The sequence below is a fragment of the Daucus carota genome, chromosome 3, assembly GCF_001625215.2.
Source record: "Daucus carota subsp. sativus chromosome 3, DH1 v3.0, whole genome shotgun sequence".
NCBI lineage: Eukaryota > Viridiplantae > Streptophyta > Magnoliopsida > Apiales > Apiaceae > Daucus > Daucus carota.
In genome coordinates, this window is record NC_030383.2 from 59,552,784 (window position 1) to 59,569,786 (window position 17,003).

General features: G+C 35.9%; 1 protein-coding gene across 2 annotated transcripts; it reads right to left on the reverse strand.

Annotated features, from left to right (window-relative positions):
• Nucleotides 1–602: 602 nt before the first annotated feature.
• LOC108214564 (serine/threonine-protein phosphatase BSL3) lies at nt 603–14,140 on the reverse strand. 2 transcript variants are annotated; one of them, XM_017386627.2, is made up of 22 exons: nt 13,579–14,140; nt 10,953–11,013; nt 10,751–10,829; nt 10,572–10,651; nt 10,334–10,428; nt 10,140–10,239; nt 9,838–9,907; nt 8,475–8,576; nt 8,310–8,391; nt 7,463–7,642; nt 5,126–5,387; nt 4,656–4,890; nt 4,401–4,571; nt 3,074–3,312; nt 2,659–2,743; nt 2,453–2,551; nt 2,148–2,347; nt 1,978–2,053; nt 1,642–1,777; nt 1,428–1,567; nt 1,253–1,316; nt 603–1,153 (listed from the first exon to the last, which is right to left on the reverse strand). In XM_017386627.2, the coding sequence occupies exons 1-22, from the start codon at nt 13,937–13,939 to the stop codon at nt 1,149–1,151; spliced, it is 2,922 nt and encodes a 973-aa protein (XP_017242116.1). In that variant the 5' UTR covers nt 13,940–14,140; the 3' UTR covers nt 603–1,148. The 2 variants fall into 2 exon arrangements, with proteins under 2 accessions (XP_017242116.1, XP_017242115.1); XM_017386626.2 differs by having other exon boundaries at nt 603–1,316.
• Between the last annotated feature and the right edge of the window lie 2,863 nt (nt 14,141–17,003).

Genomic DNA, 17,003 nt, shown 5'->3' on the forward strand with positions numbered 1-17,003 from the left:
GTTTGAGCAACTCCATTCAAGGACGACGGAGATTGCTTGCAAGCAATATACAATATATAACAGTTCGAACGAGAATAAACCACCACATTTTCAACACAGAACCTCACTTAGGAAACCTAATGTAAAATTAAATAACAAATTATTATTTACTAAGCATCTTTTATCACAACAGAAATATATATTACTTCTCTTTTGCTCTGAACGAAAATGTTACTCCGAAAACTACAACGTCGAGAAGTTAGGTGTATCAAAAATAATTGTGATCTGTAAGTTTCAGCATTTAGAACATTCACCGTATAAAAGTCAAGCAAAAGTGCATAACTTAAGAGGTTTCAATTCTCCTGTTTAATAGCAACAAATCAATGCCATCAATTTTTTATAGATTCTTGGCAGCTTACGATGCTACAAAAAAATCAATAGAGTTACTTAACCTCACTGCAAAGACCAAAAAGTTATTAAAATGAGTATAAAATCGGACTGAAGTGAAAGAATACATAAAATGGTACAACTCACTGCAGTGGTAAACAGGGCAGAAATCACGGTTAAGATTCTACAAGACCGGGACACATGTCAATTGCTATGTTATTAATAGCACAAGCATGTACAAAGAAAAGAAAGAGGGCACCATACCTTTCATATCATATGCTCATACATGTAAAATTCTTATCTTCAAACTAATTGTACAATATAAATTACAAATTACATGCTCAGACACCAAGACGCCTATATGACACAGCTCCCAAGAAGACTGATTTCAATATCACAACTCACCAATTATACGGGGACCCCTCATGTCCTATCTCAGGAAAAAAATCATAAGAGAAGCACTATCTAAAACAATGGAAACCACAATATATAGGACTACAGAAAATACCCAGACTTAAATCCTCCCCCCCCCCCACCCCAAAAAAAAAAAAAAAGTAACAAGCAAGACTTCAACTTCTACCTGACTCGAGCTCAAATGTACAAAGGTCGACTTGTAAAACCCTATCCGCGAACAGCATCATGGGTTCTTGACTAATGTCTTCAATGGTTTGAAGGTCTGTTAGATGCGAGAATGGACAGAACCCTTTGCTGAAAACCTTCACACCTCTAACAGGAGCCGATTACAAGCTTGAAAAATTTGCGGCAAACCCCTCCATATGGCCTCATGCTATATACAGAAAACCAGATATTCTGAGATGGCAACATTATACAGGATGGTATAAGGGAGCAACCTGGAAACCAGGCCTCTAAATCCAAGCAAGCGAACCTCTATCATTGGCAACTTGAGGACGACCCCTTGTAGGTGTTGGCGGTCTGTTAGCATTGAGTTCCTAATACCACCGTAAAATAAATGGACACAAGGTCGATGGGAAATCAGGTGCATTGCTGTTAAAATCAAAAAACAATTTCACAAATATAGTGAATCATTGAAATAGTGGTACCTGCATCCAAGTATCCTCTATGTGACGTTCAGGTGATGATTCTGGTGATGTAAGTGCTGGCGGCAATGGATGAATGAGTTTAGGTACAACCACCAGATCTCTACCAAGGACTAAAATGGCACCAGCATTATTTGCAGTACCTGAATATACCCCAAAAATATAAACAAAGGTTTGTGCATCTTCAATCTCCGCAAATACCAAGGCAAAAACATACCACAGTAATTGGTGGCTGAAAAAAGGGTAATTAAATGTCCCTGAGCAAAACGCTCAAAGCCATCCATAACACATTCATGAGCTCGCACAATCAATTGAAGATCATTGTTGTTGCAAAATTCCATCACACGATCCGGCTGAAACAAGGATGTTAAACGATAAGCCAAAAGCATGCAGCATTATTCAATGGAAACCAATCAATAAGACAAAGTAGGCCAGACGGTTCAAAGTATTAAAATCAAGTAAACATAATAAGCAACTTAATTATCAGACAACATATTTCCTGGTTCTTGAATTGCCTAAAAGAAAGTCACAACAATAATAGAACAATACTAACCCCAAAAGTAACCAGCCCAGGACCTCTCGCATTTGGTCTTAAACCTTCCACGCTATCATTTTCAGTGGGATCTGACCTACAAGCACAAACTTATGCAATAAGCATGTCTGAATTACAAAAGAAATATAGCTACCCAATAAACAAACCAATATAAAATGAGATGCACCCACCATAGAAGATCCATGAGAACAATGGAACCTGCTTCCATCGTGATTGGACGCTGAAGGTTTTCAACCTGTTCGACATGATTTATCGACCTTCCTATGCCACCATGCATACACAATATTTTCTTTTCAATAAGAGCTGCCAACGGAAGCCAGTTGAACAATCGGTTTATCCTATGCCATGCCCAAATCCCATCTCTCTCGCCCTATTTTGCATATTGCTTAGTATAGTTATTTACATGTGGAACTGAAGATTATATATCAAAGAAACTGAAATATAGTGACATATATACATCACATATTATGCATACCATGCGCTCAATACATTCTATTCGAAAGCCAAAAAGGGCATTAATATCTGCAGCTTCATGATTTCCTCGAATTAAATGTACATTTAGAGGATACTCGACCTGTTAACACAATAACATATGATTTGGAAAAAAAGGTGAGGGGCAAGAGCAGAACAATGGAATAACTGTAAAAACACTTTAGACAAACATGAGCAGTACGCCAGTACCTTTAAAGCAAGCAGAAGGGAAATAGTTTCCAAGCTATGCTGGCCTCGATCAACATAATCTCCTAAGAAGAGATAATCGATGTACCTGATGATCAATGATATAGTTAAAATCACATGAGATATAAACAACCAGATAAAATAAAGGTCCGGTATTTTAAGTTCAGCAAAAAACAAAAAGGGAGTTGACGTGCCATACAACCCAAGATAACTCTTTATTTTCAACATTATATTTGTTAAGCCGTAACAGCTCTCTTTGAGCAATGGTGTATTCTGGTTATATATGTTATCTGTGTTTACGTATGTATGTGTGTGTGAGTGTGTGTGTGTGTGTGTGTGTGTACCAAGTACAATAAAGTGAGAATATAAAAACATTACTAGAACTAAATTATTTAAAATATGCATAAAAAACACATACGCTATATCTCCAGCAGTAGATGGTGACCCATATTCATCAAAAAGCCGCATAAGGTCTCCAAACTGCCCATGCAGATCACCAAATATTTTGATAGGAGCCTTAAGTTGCAGTACACTAGGTTCACTTGAAAAAATTCTTTCGGCACTATCACATAGATCAGCTATTTCATTGCAGTCCAGAAAGAATTGCCGGCGAACAGGAGGTTTCCAACCACGAGGTTTTAAAAGATGAGCAATTACCTGACAGCATAATACTGGATGTTAGAAGTTAGGAGAACTTAACAGTTACATTAATGGGAGCTTACTACATCCAAAGATAATAATGATGCATGGTCAGCATAATAATAGCAGACAAGAAAAATTGCCAACCCATATTGTGGAGAAATTTATAGCACACTTGGATATCAATTAGATATTTAGATCCTTTTTCAAACTAAAGTCTAAAAACCAAACTGGTTTCTCACCAGGGATATATATAGTAAATCTGGCTAGTATATATTCTAATTTTCTAATATGAAATTTTTATTAAGTATTATAACAGAAGATTACAAGTGCAGCGGATACGCCTTCCGCAGACCACTCACCACCCATAAGCCAAGAGTTCAGGAAGTCGTGCTTACAAGCACCAATGCCCCCCCGCCTCCCTTCTCTCATATACAACATGCTGAGTTTTCATTCTAGTTCTGACATAAATAACATCTTAATTTGCAACCTATGTTACTCTGACTCAGGTACGAAGTGTCCAACACGATAGATATCCAAGTGTCGGACTCTAAAGATCTTAAAATTGGGGACACGGGGACTCTGTCCTATTTTTTGGACACGGGTACGGTATTACGGCATAAAACATTAATAAACAAGCATGGTAAGTAGCTACCTCATCATAAAATAAATATCATTCTCTGATCAACCACAATTTTGTAAGGTATTTTGCATATTAGGGATCTTTTCTACTTATTTTATGATTTTGCTTCTTTCTTTTGTTTTTTTATTCTGGTTTGCATTACATATTCAACTTATATGTTGTCTTTTAGTTGGTCAAAGTGTTCATGTTTCAGTCAAGGGATCCGACATGGAATAAGTGTCGTGTCCAAGTGTCGGACACGGGTATGACTACCTACATAGAAGAGTCAGAGTAACATAGTTTGCAACCTACTTCAAGAAAAATGACACAATCATTTGGTGGACAATGCAGTCTGGACCAACTGCCCTAAGCACCAGAGTCCATTAAATGAGGTCAAATATTAAACCATTAAACCCAAACTGGCTCCAAAAAGACAGTACCAAACACACCTTCACAGACTCAAAGCAAATATAAACCTCTCTACCTTTTTAGGTACACTGTTTATAGACATCTGCCGGTCCAAAAGTTTCCTTGCTGCTGTTGCATTTTCTGGTGTCCCATAACTTACGCGTCTGCCTTCATTTTCAAATTGATCAATTGAGAGCTGTCTTACCATGCCACCTAAAGCTCCACCAGTCTCTGCAGCTACAACTACCTACAGGTGCATACAAAGAATAAGCACAATGAATTCTGACAAAATATATAAGAAAAACAAATTAGTCCTAGTTTCGGGACTGACAGCTCTGTGATGCAGCCTAACACCAGCTGGAGTAGAATTATTTATTGCAGACTCAGGTTTGATAAGGGTAGATATCTGCTTTCCACTAGGAGTGGCCTCTGATCCCCTATCCCTGTCTGGCAGTTCAACTTCCCCATTGACCTGCCGCGCTTTAGCAGCAGCTAAGGTTGCACTAATAGCCTCTGCTTCTGCCGCCGATGCCTCGACCAAGTAATCAACCCCCTTGCTCAGTCTCCTGAACAAGAAACTACATCAAGCTACCAGTCTAGAGGCATTCATTGTTCAAGATAAATAAAATTTGGCGGGAATATTTGACAATTAGAAACACAAGGGACTCCAGACAAAAGGAACCAGCAAGAATCTTAAACTTACTAGTAGCTAAAGAGAATAAAACAGAAGGAATTTCAAAAGTTAAAAAAAATGTATCACAACAGAGTACTAGAATGGGGTTTATGCATTAAATACCCCACCTTTGGAGCACGGCATTTTCAGCGCTAATATCATTATACATATCCCCATTAGCAGGAGGGGCAACAGGATTTCCAAGCACCACAGCACCATCAGAAGCTTCTTCAGAATTTGGTTGTGTTCTTTCATCGACAAACCCATACCTTCCTCCCAACCTTCCAGCCTGTACATTTGATGCAGCTGCTGCTGCTGCATGTGAGGCTGCATTTGTAGTTTCAGCTGCGGCTAGATCTTCAGCAACTAGTAGGTCATCAAGCAATACACCTATAAAAGAAGACAATTCATATGAAACTTCTTAGTGCACACCAGTGTTATGTAACAGCATTAGCATTTCATCATTCACTAGTGGAGTAGTGGACCCAAATTATACAAAAGCGCAGGTTGGAAAGCAGCCAGTAAAAATATTTGCAAACATATTTTAGAAGGGAGCCTAAATTATACAAGGTCGGTCGGGGGGACTGGGGGGCTTGATGAAGATTCTGCAAAGATCTCTCAGAAATTACGGTTAGATACTTACATCTTAAGTCATGCTAAACCTATAAGAACCTTAGGATTTAAAAATATAGCAGCAACAGATGAGTCTTCTTGTTGGCGCATAGAATCTACGGACTATGCACACCAGTCCAAAACTCAAGTCTCTATTAAATGATTGGCCTCTGCATACTACTAAATTTAAGTCCCGGAGTAATAATAACATGCAAGTAGAATCAAAGATATGACAACCAGCAAAATTAACCATCAGCTTCCTGCACCTGGAGCTGAAGATGGCTTACGTAACACTTGCACATATGTCACCACAAAATATTCCGCCCAAACTACATACGAAAAAGAAAGAACAGAAATTTATCTTAAACATGGTTGATCCTATTAATTATGTTGTATCTCCCTTTCGCCTTAGTATAGAAGTGAAACCCTATGAGTTTGGATGATGACATGACAGCAAGCTATAATGCTTGTCATCAATTAAAAAAGTATGTTGCTTTGTACTGGACTCATGTTGTCTTGGGGGAATATCCAAGTACAACAGCATACTATATGGAGTTGCACAAAGTAGAATCAGATTCATTTCAGCAAGCGGAACTAAATAAAAGAACATCTCGGCAAGCCAAGCTCTTTACGCCCAGAATCAGAAGATGACTTCCAGATCCAGATTTTTTTATTATTATTCAGGAGTGGGTTATTTTGAAAGAGTTTAACCAAAACTAACTTTATTTGTTTTGTCATCCTATATTAACGGAACTACTTACATGAAAGTTTAATTTAATATTCTTCGATACAAACCTTTTATATCGACGTTTATAAACTTAACCATTTAAACAATGTTAGACTTTGTTCTTAAACTTGAAGTCTGGGAACGTTAAAATTAGTCGCTGCTATATCTGGTATACATTGTGCTGGCCTTCAAAAGTCTTTCATACATAAAAAAGACAAGCAACTGCCTATATATATGAAGAGCCTTTAGATTGAGTTGTATACTTGTATTGTTCCTAGGTTATGATTGTTTAGTTGTTGATTAGTGGCAAGAGAGCTTAAAGCTCACGAGGACTTATCTCCCTTACACAAAAGGAACTAGAACTGTGTTCACCATGCCATGTAGTTGGGAAAAATTGAAAATATATTAGTGAACCTGCAGCCGTAACTAGACTAAATACCAAACACAAAACAGGTGCCGCAAGTGAGACTTTTAGCAGAAACTAGCAAAAAACACTAGACAATTCAAGGGCTTGAACAAACAAGGGCCAAGGAATCAATGCCCTAGCAAGCGCACTAATTCATATACAAACTTTATTGACGCTCCTATTTATTTTGGCGTGGAAGTTAGAGGTTTTGGGCAAAATTAAAGGGTTTGACCACTAGAATCCGCTAATATTAATGTTTGGTAGTCAGGGGATTGAAATAGAGGTTTGGATCCAAAAAGCTAATTTTGAAAAAGCTACTTTAAGAAGCTTTTTAGCTTAGAGGTTTTGGTTTGTGTCAACTATTTACCAAACAGTTTTACGAGAAACCGCTACTTCAATCTGCTAGTGAAAATATCTACTTCAATCAGCTAGCCAAAACATCTAAATCTCCACTAACAGCTAACCACTAACTCCCAAACAGGGCCTTTATATTTAGACTTGCACTCCCTCGCCCGGGCTGCATCAATTTAGTATAGCCTCTGAGACATAGATAGGCCGTGGATCATGCATAGTTAGACAGATTTAATGCATAATTACTAAACAGTCAACTTCATCTGAACTTTACTCCCTGATTCAGTATCTAATGATTCAATACAAGCAGCGTATTCCAACTCAAATTATCAAACCAACAAGATTCCCTGTTGCAATTAGCCAGCTTACCTCCACGTAGACCACCATAGATATATATCAAATCACCCACAGCCGCAGCTGCATGCCTACAGCGCCTTGTCAATTCAACTGCGGCATCTCCACCGGCAGCATCAGCACTGTATCTACCTGTCCTTGGACTAGTAACAACAGACTTAGTGTCACACCATACTCCTGCTGCAGTATCCAGAACTGTACACAGTAGAAACAGAAAAAAATGTAACCTCTGCCTAATCTGAAGTCAGTGTTCCAAGTACTTGACATGAAGCTTATACAATTTTTATAAATAATAGTATTAAATAGGTATCGCAAGCAATGTACGATTCAGTCAACCAGGAAATAATACGTCAATCTATAATGACCAGAAAATTTAAAAATAGACTATTACTTTAGTTGTGACAGATTTTACAACGGCACAGTTGGAGGCACCTCTTCGTACAATTAAGATGTCTAGAAAAGAACATGAAAACGTTTCTGGAGACATTTATCATGGTAGATTAGTTAAAAATTTATGACAAACTGCAAGACTGATGATCATCATAGAGAACCTACTCTAACCATATTCCTCAAGGCTCGATAGCTATTTGAATAGGAACACTCATTGCCAAGAAAATGAACATTAAATTAAAGAAAATATGTACAAAGTTGTAATTGCCGCAGTCATCATAAACCAGTGTCCTTGTAGTAAACCCTAAATCATGCAAGATAAATGCATGTGCAAGAATGGCTGGATGCAACACATTCGACCATCAATACTTTTTATCACACCCAGATAAGTACTTTGCATGTGAAGGATTATGAGAAGACTAAAAAATCTAAAAGAAGTTCATTTATGAGTTGATTAGTGCGAGATAAAAACCTGCAACACTTGAAGAGTCCTCTACCATGCGCCCACCACCAAGCGCCCCTCCGGAAACATGGAGACGGGCATTAACAAAAACCTATCCCCACAGAACAAACATAAGCTTTAGGATATGAAAAGGTAACATTGAAGGACAAACGAGAGTTGGCGGAAAAGACTCACAGCCGCATGTTGATATCTAGGAGACGGTGAAACACCAGGAGCAATAGCCCATTCCCAGCGACCATCTCTATGCTTGGCAAGGCCATATGCACTAGCCAGTGGCTGCAAGAATCAAAAATATTCTATGTTAACTTACTTAAGCTATAAGAGCATATAAAACACTTCCTAAATAATGGAAGGTCAAGTACATATAATATTTTGTTGTGGTACCAAAGAGATGTTATAATTTAGGGTTAGAATATGTCACAACTCATAAAGTTATAGAGATGAATACCTAGCTTTAATAACTAACAAGTTTTGCCAACTTTGACATGAAGCAGCAAGTTATTGATCTAATGCTGTAATTGCAGGCATGCATAAGATGGAATATATACATGATCATAGATACATGGATATATGCAAGTCAAAGACCATATTATTTTAATGATCTGTTTATAGATAAGCTGTGATCTCCTAGGCCCAGACGGTTTCTAGGCAGAAGTACCACATTTGATTTAAAAGAATATAATAAAATACATGAAAAACTTTTAAACAATCAATAGTGACCATAATTTATTTAATATTTGTCTATAGATAAACTGCGACCTTCCGAGCCCAGAAGCAACGCACTTGATTTTTAAAAACATAAATGCTTGAGATGCTTTTAAACAATCAAAATCGAGTGTGCCACAATAGATAAAGAGCAAAGACAAAAGGAGAATGTGCTTGGCATAACTAAGAAGGCATGACCTCACACCCTGATGAGCGACTTATCACCTTCCAAGTGGCAATCATATTAATGGTTTGAGAGCCTGCTTGGGCATCAAGATACTTAACTAGCATGAGACTTTGAGAATCTCACATCAATAATTCTTTCATCAGACATGAAACTCTGATAATAGAGCTGCTACTAAGCCACTTAAAAATACTGGAAAACTTGAAGGCATTGATTAGAGATGAAGGGGAAGTAAAAACTCCATTAAAATGCAGCCAGCAATAAATACTGAATATTCTAAAGGCTGCTGCATCTTTCCCAGAGTAAAAATTTTCATATTCCTGCACAACTAAAGCAACTAACAAGGAAGAGATAACCATGGCGTACTAAGTTGTCAAGAGTACAGAAAACGGCAATCGCGAAGCAAATTCATGATCTGTGAAACATTTGCAAAACCAGAACCTAACAGCACTCAGAACAAGTGCATCTTCTTTGTATTGCCATCTTTCGCAAATAAAAAGATGAGGCCATCAAAATACCTAAGTTTCTAACGAATAGCTAAAACCAGTGTTTGAGACGAGAAAACTACGATCAAAATGACAAAAGAACTGAAAAGCAACATCCTTACGCAAACCCAAGAATTATTAATTAAAAAAGGGGATAACTTACAACACTGTTTGCATCCCTCCCTCCACAAAGCAGAAGCAGCCCATCAGAGCGTGCACTTGCAGTAGCATACCTAATTTGAAGTATTATTGGCTAATAAGCAATCACAAAATTTTCACCAACACAGAAGACACGGCTTTTACTACAACTAGTATAAGCCGTCCCCAAATATGTACATTTTTTCTTTTTCATCAAGTCTACCCAAACGATTCATTACATAGCATCATTATAACCTGATTTGCCAATAATTCTTTTTCTAATGTTAATGTAGCAATAATATTATAGATAAGGAGTAAGATATGTACATGCATGGAGGTGGACCTTCTCCTTCGGGTTCTAGTTTCCGCCACTCATATGGTTTGGCAGCTGTATCCAGCGCCCATACATCAGCAAGAGGTCGTTTTGCTGTTTATAAATCACCAAATTTGTCTTACATACCAAAGGCCGTCCAAGGTATAAATAATAATCAGCTGAGAAGCATAATAAAACAGAGACTGACCATCATTTCCGCCAATTGCCATTAGATATCTTTGCCCGACCAGAGCCATCACATGCCCATAACGAGGCCCAGGCCCCGGGCCTTGAACCACCACTCTACAATAAAATTAAATTTTTTCTATAAAAATAATGATTCACATACACGTATACATGCATCAGAAAGTACATACAAGCTTTCATCATTCCTTGCATCTGTTACACATTCATTAATAAATACCAATTTCATAAACGGTTCTAACCTATGCCATCGTGGTCTTGGCTGTGTCAGGTCAAGAACATGAAGATCCTCAGCAGACAACCCAGCTGGACCGATTCCACCCTGTATGGATAGAAATCGATGCTTAAAAGAAAAAAATAAATACAAAACACCATCCTACTAAACCAGATGGAATTTTGAAAATGCAAGTTGTACACAAACCTGGATCACTACCATAGTACCAACAGCTGTTGCCACATGAGCTGCCCTTGGCGTTGGTGGCTCTCCAAATGGAGTGATTCTGCAGATATATATTACAAATCAAATTTAGAATGATGGTAAATCTGTACTAAAGTCACCCAATCCGGCTAAGCAATTAACTAGAAGTGCCAAAAACTACCTGAGTGATCATATTGAGACTTACCTAGACCATTTATTTGTCAGAACATCATAACAATGAACATCAGATGTAGCCCCTGCTAATCCTGTACCAAAAAGCAAAAAATAAAAAAAATTAAAAAAAAATACATTTTTAAAAGGGAATGTTTTCATCTTAACAAGTATATGATATATTATTCTATAAGGAGCAAAGTATGTCATCTTTTATCAAATATTGTCTACTGTTATTAAGCATATACCAAAATGTGATATTACACAAATAAGGCTCTACTACACAAATTTAGAATATTGGCAAAACCGGCAACATATACCAAATCACAATTATACAAAATAAAAAAAATTACTAAAATGGTTTTACCAGAGTAGGCTTTTCAGATTTTTCACACGATTGGTCAACAAAATTTAAGAACATAAAAAGAAAAAAAGAAAAATTCATGTGTATAATATTAACTTATAGATGGCTAAAGTTAAGGATAAAAATAGACATATACATAAGCGGATTTCAATGACAATACGTTCACTTGAAATAAAAGCTACATAACATTTTGCTATTCTACCCTTTCTCCAGGTCAGGCTGGGCAATTATATCATCCGGTCCCTACTTGACACTTTTCATTCTCAAACTCACGATGACTAAGTTTTTACACGCTCGACTGGCCCCTTTATTTCAGGTCAACAACCCAAGCAAGCAACAAATGTCCAACACGACAGAAAAACAAAGGAAGCATAACAACCACATCAAGGAACTTTCAGTAGTAGGTTCACAAGTAAAAACATAACAATCAATGCAATGGTACCAATCACAAACTTGACATATATATATATATATATATATATATATATATATATATATATATATATATATATATATATGAGAATTGAGAAGTTAAATTATATTTAACACAGCCACTTGTGACAAAAAAAAAAAAACACAGCCACTATTATTATCTCACAAGTCATAGCTAAACATGTATAGTAAAATGAAATGCACAACCGAAGAAAATTTCTCCGCATAACAACCAACAAGTAAGCAAATTACTTGGACATTTAGACTGAATTTCAATTCATCTATAAATTAAGTTTTAACTTTAAAATCGTCAAGTTAAAGGACAATTATGGAGAGTTTAAAAATATCAAATATGACATTATTAATCGGGTTCATCAAGATGATCGCTCAAGTATAGCCAAACCTCAATACTCAGCTAATATCATCGAGAATCGAGAATTAAAAATATCAAATTAGTCATCATAATTCATAGAATTATCACTCCGTCAAGTCCATTTCCTTGATCGAAAATATTTGCTCCTATTCGTTGTGGCGTGGCAAGTACTGCATTTATTTTAATTTTCTTTTCTTAAAAGACGATTAATCCATGATGGTCACTATTCTATAAACTAATAGAATAAGCATACAATTATTTAATAGTTATCATCAATTTTCCAGAAAGTGTTGACAATATATTGGCTAAATATATTTTATTTAAAATATAAATCTTGCTACTGTCTCAATTTGATCATTATAATTTTGAATCATTTAATATCACAAAAAATATTGGTTAAGTAAATGATTTCGCTCCAGTTAGTAAACAGTTGGATAACTAACCCATTATTAGTCTATCAACTATTTGTCGTATCCAATAACGATAGGGTGACACTGCCTACCCTGATAAATAAATAAATAAATGTGTGTGTGTGTGTGTGACAACTCAAGTCCACGTCACTACAATCAGCTTATAACTAGCCAGTCAGCTTAAAAATCAACTAATTTATTCAGAACTTAGACGTACAGTCCAAAGACTCCAAACAGAACTACCACTGCTTAATAAAATTCACTTATTAATGCCTTCAGCACATTTAAGATCTTAAAGGTTGAAACTCAGTAAGGTAATGCCGGATACCAAATTATATTTACTGTATTTATAAATGCAGCATATCCAATATCTTCCGAAGACATTGTATCTTTCACAAACCGACAACAATCAAGTAATGAATACAAAACTTGGATTACTTCAGTAGGTTCATAAAAACAAAAAACATATTACCAAGCACAACGCCAAAATAACTTACACACGCAAGCAAAACTACAGATTCATTATTCAATATAACCAACATTTAACGTAAATAACCAAACTTATCTAAACTCCTTAACTAGAAACCAATCAGATAAACACCAACAAAAACTGACAGAAAAGAAACTTATTATCAAGTGCAACGTCCAAGTGAAGTAGGACTAAGCAAACTAAAGTTCATAGTTCATAATAAACTACCTCTACAAAGTACACCAAAATAACCGATTAAACTCTCAGAATAAAACCTAATAAAAAAATCTAGTATAACAAACTCACAATATATATTTTAACATACATACTTATTTTCAGCACTTCATATGGCAGTAACTTCAAACTAGAAATGAACTGAATCAAACTCACTATATATATTATAACATACTTATTTCAGCACTTCATAAGCTAATTACTGAACTCATCCAACTCCAAAACTTAAAATTAATCCTAACAAAAAATCTAAAAAGTAACAAGCTCCTCACAAACTTAAAGAAAATAACAAACTCGGAGACTGAAAACAAACGCGAAAACTCAAAAAATTAACAGGCAAGGTAGAAACGAATCGACAACTCGAAAAACACAACTTACTAATTCCAGCACTTCCAGCAGAAGTAGGAGTTCCAGTCCCACTACCACCGCCCGAATTCCCCTCCAGCGCCGTCGCACCTCCAAACAAAATCAATCTCGGTCCAATATACGTCGCACTTCCCTCCTCCCCCACCGCCGGCACCGCCGTCAGCGTGTGTCCACACCTCGGCCCCGGTCCGTCATCTTTCTTCTCGAGAATCGCATTCACGACCGAATAAGTCGGCGCATGTCTCGGCCCGGCGACCGGCGCCGGCGCCGCAGATCCCGACGAGTTCGCGTCGGGCTCGAGTTGAGATTGATCCGAGCTCGGCTTCGTATCGGCGGCCTGGATCGGAGAAGGCTGGTCGGAATCGACGTCCATTGGTGCAATTAGTGAGTTGAAATTGGGGGAAATTGCATGAATTAGAAACCCTAGGTTTGAAATTGAGTTGAATTTGAATAAATATCTGTGTGTATAGGTGTGTGTATAGTGAGAAATAAGTTAGGTTTTGAGTGAAGTCGTAAAGGAGGGGAAAAAGAGGGGGAGCCAAACACTACTGTCTCCAGGTGTGTGTGACTCTAGAGGATCACTTTGTGAGCATTTTTATTTTTTACATCATGAAATGAGTTCACAATTAAAATATATTATATTATTTTATAAATTTATAACATGGAAAATTGGTTAATATAAAAAAATGAAATGAGAATGAGGTCATGTATAGAAGCTTTTTGATTTCAACAAAGAGAAAAGGCATGAATATTGGTGTGTTGAAACAGATTGAGAATTTATATTAATTATTAGTATATACTAATACTAATACTAATTTGTTTATATTTCGTCCCGAGTAGTAATTATTATTTGAAATCTATATAAATTTAAAAATTATTTTTTTTTAAATTACGATATAAGTTGTGCTGAAAACAACTAATAGAAAATGTAAAAAATTCTCTCTCTTACAAACATTCAAATTCTTTCTGATTTTGAAGTAGTCGTCTCAATTGTGTGGGAGGCTTCCATCGGCTTTCACTAGTGGAAGTTCCAAAATCTTTTATTTGTTTTTTTTGGTTTGTTTGCTTCAATAATCTTCTTCTTTGGGGAGGAAATTCAATCATTTTGATTAGGTTTGGTTTGTTTTTCTTCTATATTCAGTTTATTTTTTATTCGATTCAAGCGGAGTTTATCGGATTAAAGAGTTAAACGTCTATCTTGTGGCTTCGATATTAGATCTAAGTTTTTTTTTATTTTGATTTGTTTTCCGTTTGCTTTTATTTCGAATTTCGACTTGTATTTTCAAGCTGTTTTCCTTCCCTGGTGAGAGTTTTGTTTTCGCTTCTTAATTGTAAGTTAATTGTAAGTGGGGATCTTGATTTGATGATGAAATTTTGTATGGAATCGCAATTGAGTTACTGAACTTAAAAAACTTGCATTTACATAATTCAAAAAAATAAAACTTACATTAGGTAACAGTGATTAACATAAATAATAGAATAAAAACTGAACTTGCAACTTAAAAAACTCAACTCAATCTCAGCTTGCATTTACATTACTAAATTTATAAACACTTGTAACTAAGTACACTGAAATAATAATAAACTTTTATATGCGGTACTCAACAAAAATAAACTTGCAATCACTCTCATCTCTCTCGATCTATTTTCTTTCTCAATCTCAACCATTCTCCTCTCTCTTCATCTCAATCTTTTTGATATTTACATATTTTAAAAATATAATATAAATATAGGGTGGTCGCGCTCTAGAGAGAACCAAGGCTTAAAATAGAACCATAGAACCAATTCTCAACCGTTGGATTCATTTGGATTTAATGGCTCAAGATTAACGTAGGGAATCTTTAAAAATAATATGACAATCAGTATAAAATATGTACAATCAATTATAAGGATAGTGGTGTAATTTTACATATATTGTCATTTATTGAAAATCAATCAAAATCAATCAAAATCAATCATAAACAACAGTTACAACTTAGCTGTATGTATTACTTTCAGATTGTTTTTCATATTTTTCCATACACTACATTCCGTGTTCTTTCATTTGGTACTCAATGGAGGGCGTTCATGAAGAAACACGAATGTATACTCACGTCTCTTTATTTTAGGTTTTGCTGTTGCACACCAATTCTTATATATTTTGACAATCTACGTGTTTATCTTACATTATATCTGTTGAAAATAACGGATCACAATCTGCTACTCAGCATTCCATGGGAGACTAATGAGCTCAATGAAGATATTTATGTGGATTCGTACAAGTACACATCACCTGACGGAGAAGAATATTGGATACCGAAATGTGATAAGAAGTCCAAGCCATATGTTAATCAGATGTTTCCAGATGTTGAAGCTGTATTTGAATTTTATACTGAATATGGGCGACTATGCGGGCTTGTTGTACGTAAGAGCTCTGCAAAATACAAAGGTGGAGTCATGACACATAAATATGTAGAGTGTAGTAGCGCCGGAAGGTTTGAGGGGAAAACGATTAAACGTAGAAGGACTAATACTCGTAAGTGTGAATGTGAGGCTAAGATAATTCTCAAGAATTGTCCAACTGGTTACTATATAGGGACTTTTCTACATGACAACTATATTTTTATACATCAGGACTTTGAGGTTCTGCATTAGATTTTAACGGTTGATGGACCTTCAACTACAATAACCTCTCGTACTATAATTCTTACAAAATGAACTCCACTAATCTTGGCAGCTCTATTATTCTTACACATTTCCTCTTCACGTTTATAATCTCAGTGTACTTTAATTTTACCTTTACTTGATTTCTTTTTTAAAGTGAATATACACAAAGGTTCTGCTATAGAACCCTTTTTTAAAGTGAATATACACAAAGGTTCTGCTACAGAACCCTTTTTTTAAAGTGAATATACACAAAGGTTCTGCTACAGAACCCTTTTTTAAAGTGAATATAGACAAAGGTTCTGCTACAGAACCTTTTTTTAAAGTGAATATACACAAAAGTTCTGCTACAGAACCCTTTTTTTAAGTGAATATACACAAAGGTTCTGCTACAGATCCCTTATTAATACTTGAAGATTTAAAGGTTCCTAGACCAAGGTTTCTAAGAGGAACATGACTCCTTGTACCACGATTAGGTAATGAGGAATAAAATAAAAATCTCCAAACATAATCATCCAACTATATCTATGATTCACAAGATCGAAGATACAAAAATTAATAAAAGTAGCTAATAGAAACTTGTAAGTTTCGCATCGGAAATTTAACTTTGGTGATGATATTTCATTCAAATGATCTGTAATGTACCATTTTTTTCCCAATGAACACAAATAATCAATCCATCATAACTATGCTTAGTTATTTCGAACAACCAAATTGCAAACTTGGTGGATTTGACTTCTTATAGACAGAGGTTCAGCATATGAACTTCAATGTTTGTACCATTTTTTTCCAAT

What these genes read in the sequence shown, in the direction of transcription:
- LOC108214564 (XM_017386626.2), bottom strand. Translation starts at nt 13,939, where the DNA reads ATGGACGTCGATTCCGACCAGCCTTCTCCGATCCAGGCCGCCGATACG. An exon ending in GGACTCTTCAAGTGTTGCAG is followed by an intron (nt 7,643 to 8,309) that starts GTTTTTATCTCG and finishes TACTGTGTACAG; the next exon opens with TTCTGGATACTGCAGCAGGA. An exon ending in TTAGGCTGCATCACAGAGCT is followed by an intron (nt 4,572 to 4,655) that starts GTCAGTCCCGAA and finishes ATGCACCTGTAG; the next exon opens with GTAGTTGTAGCTGCAGAGAC.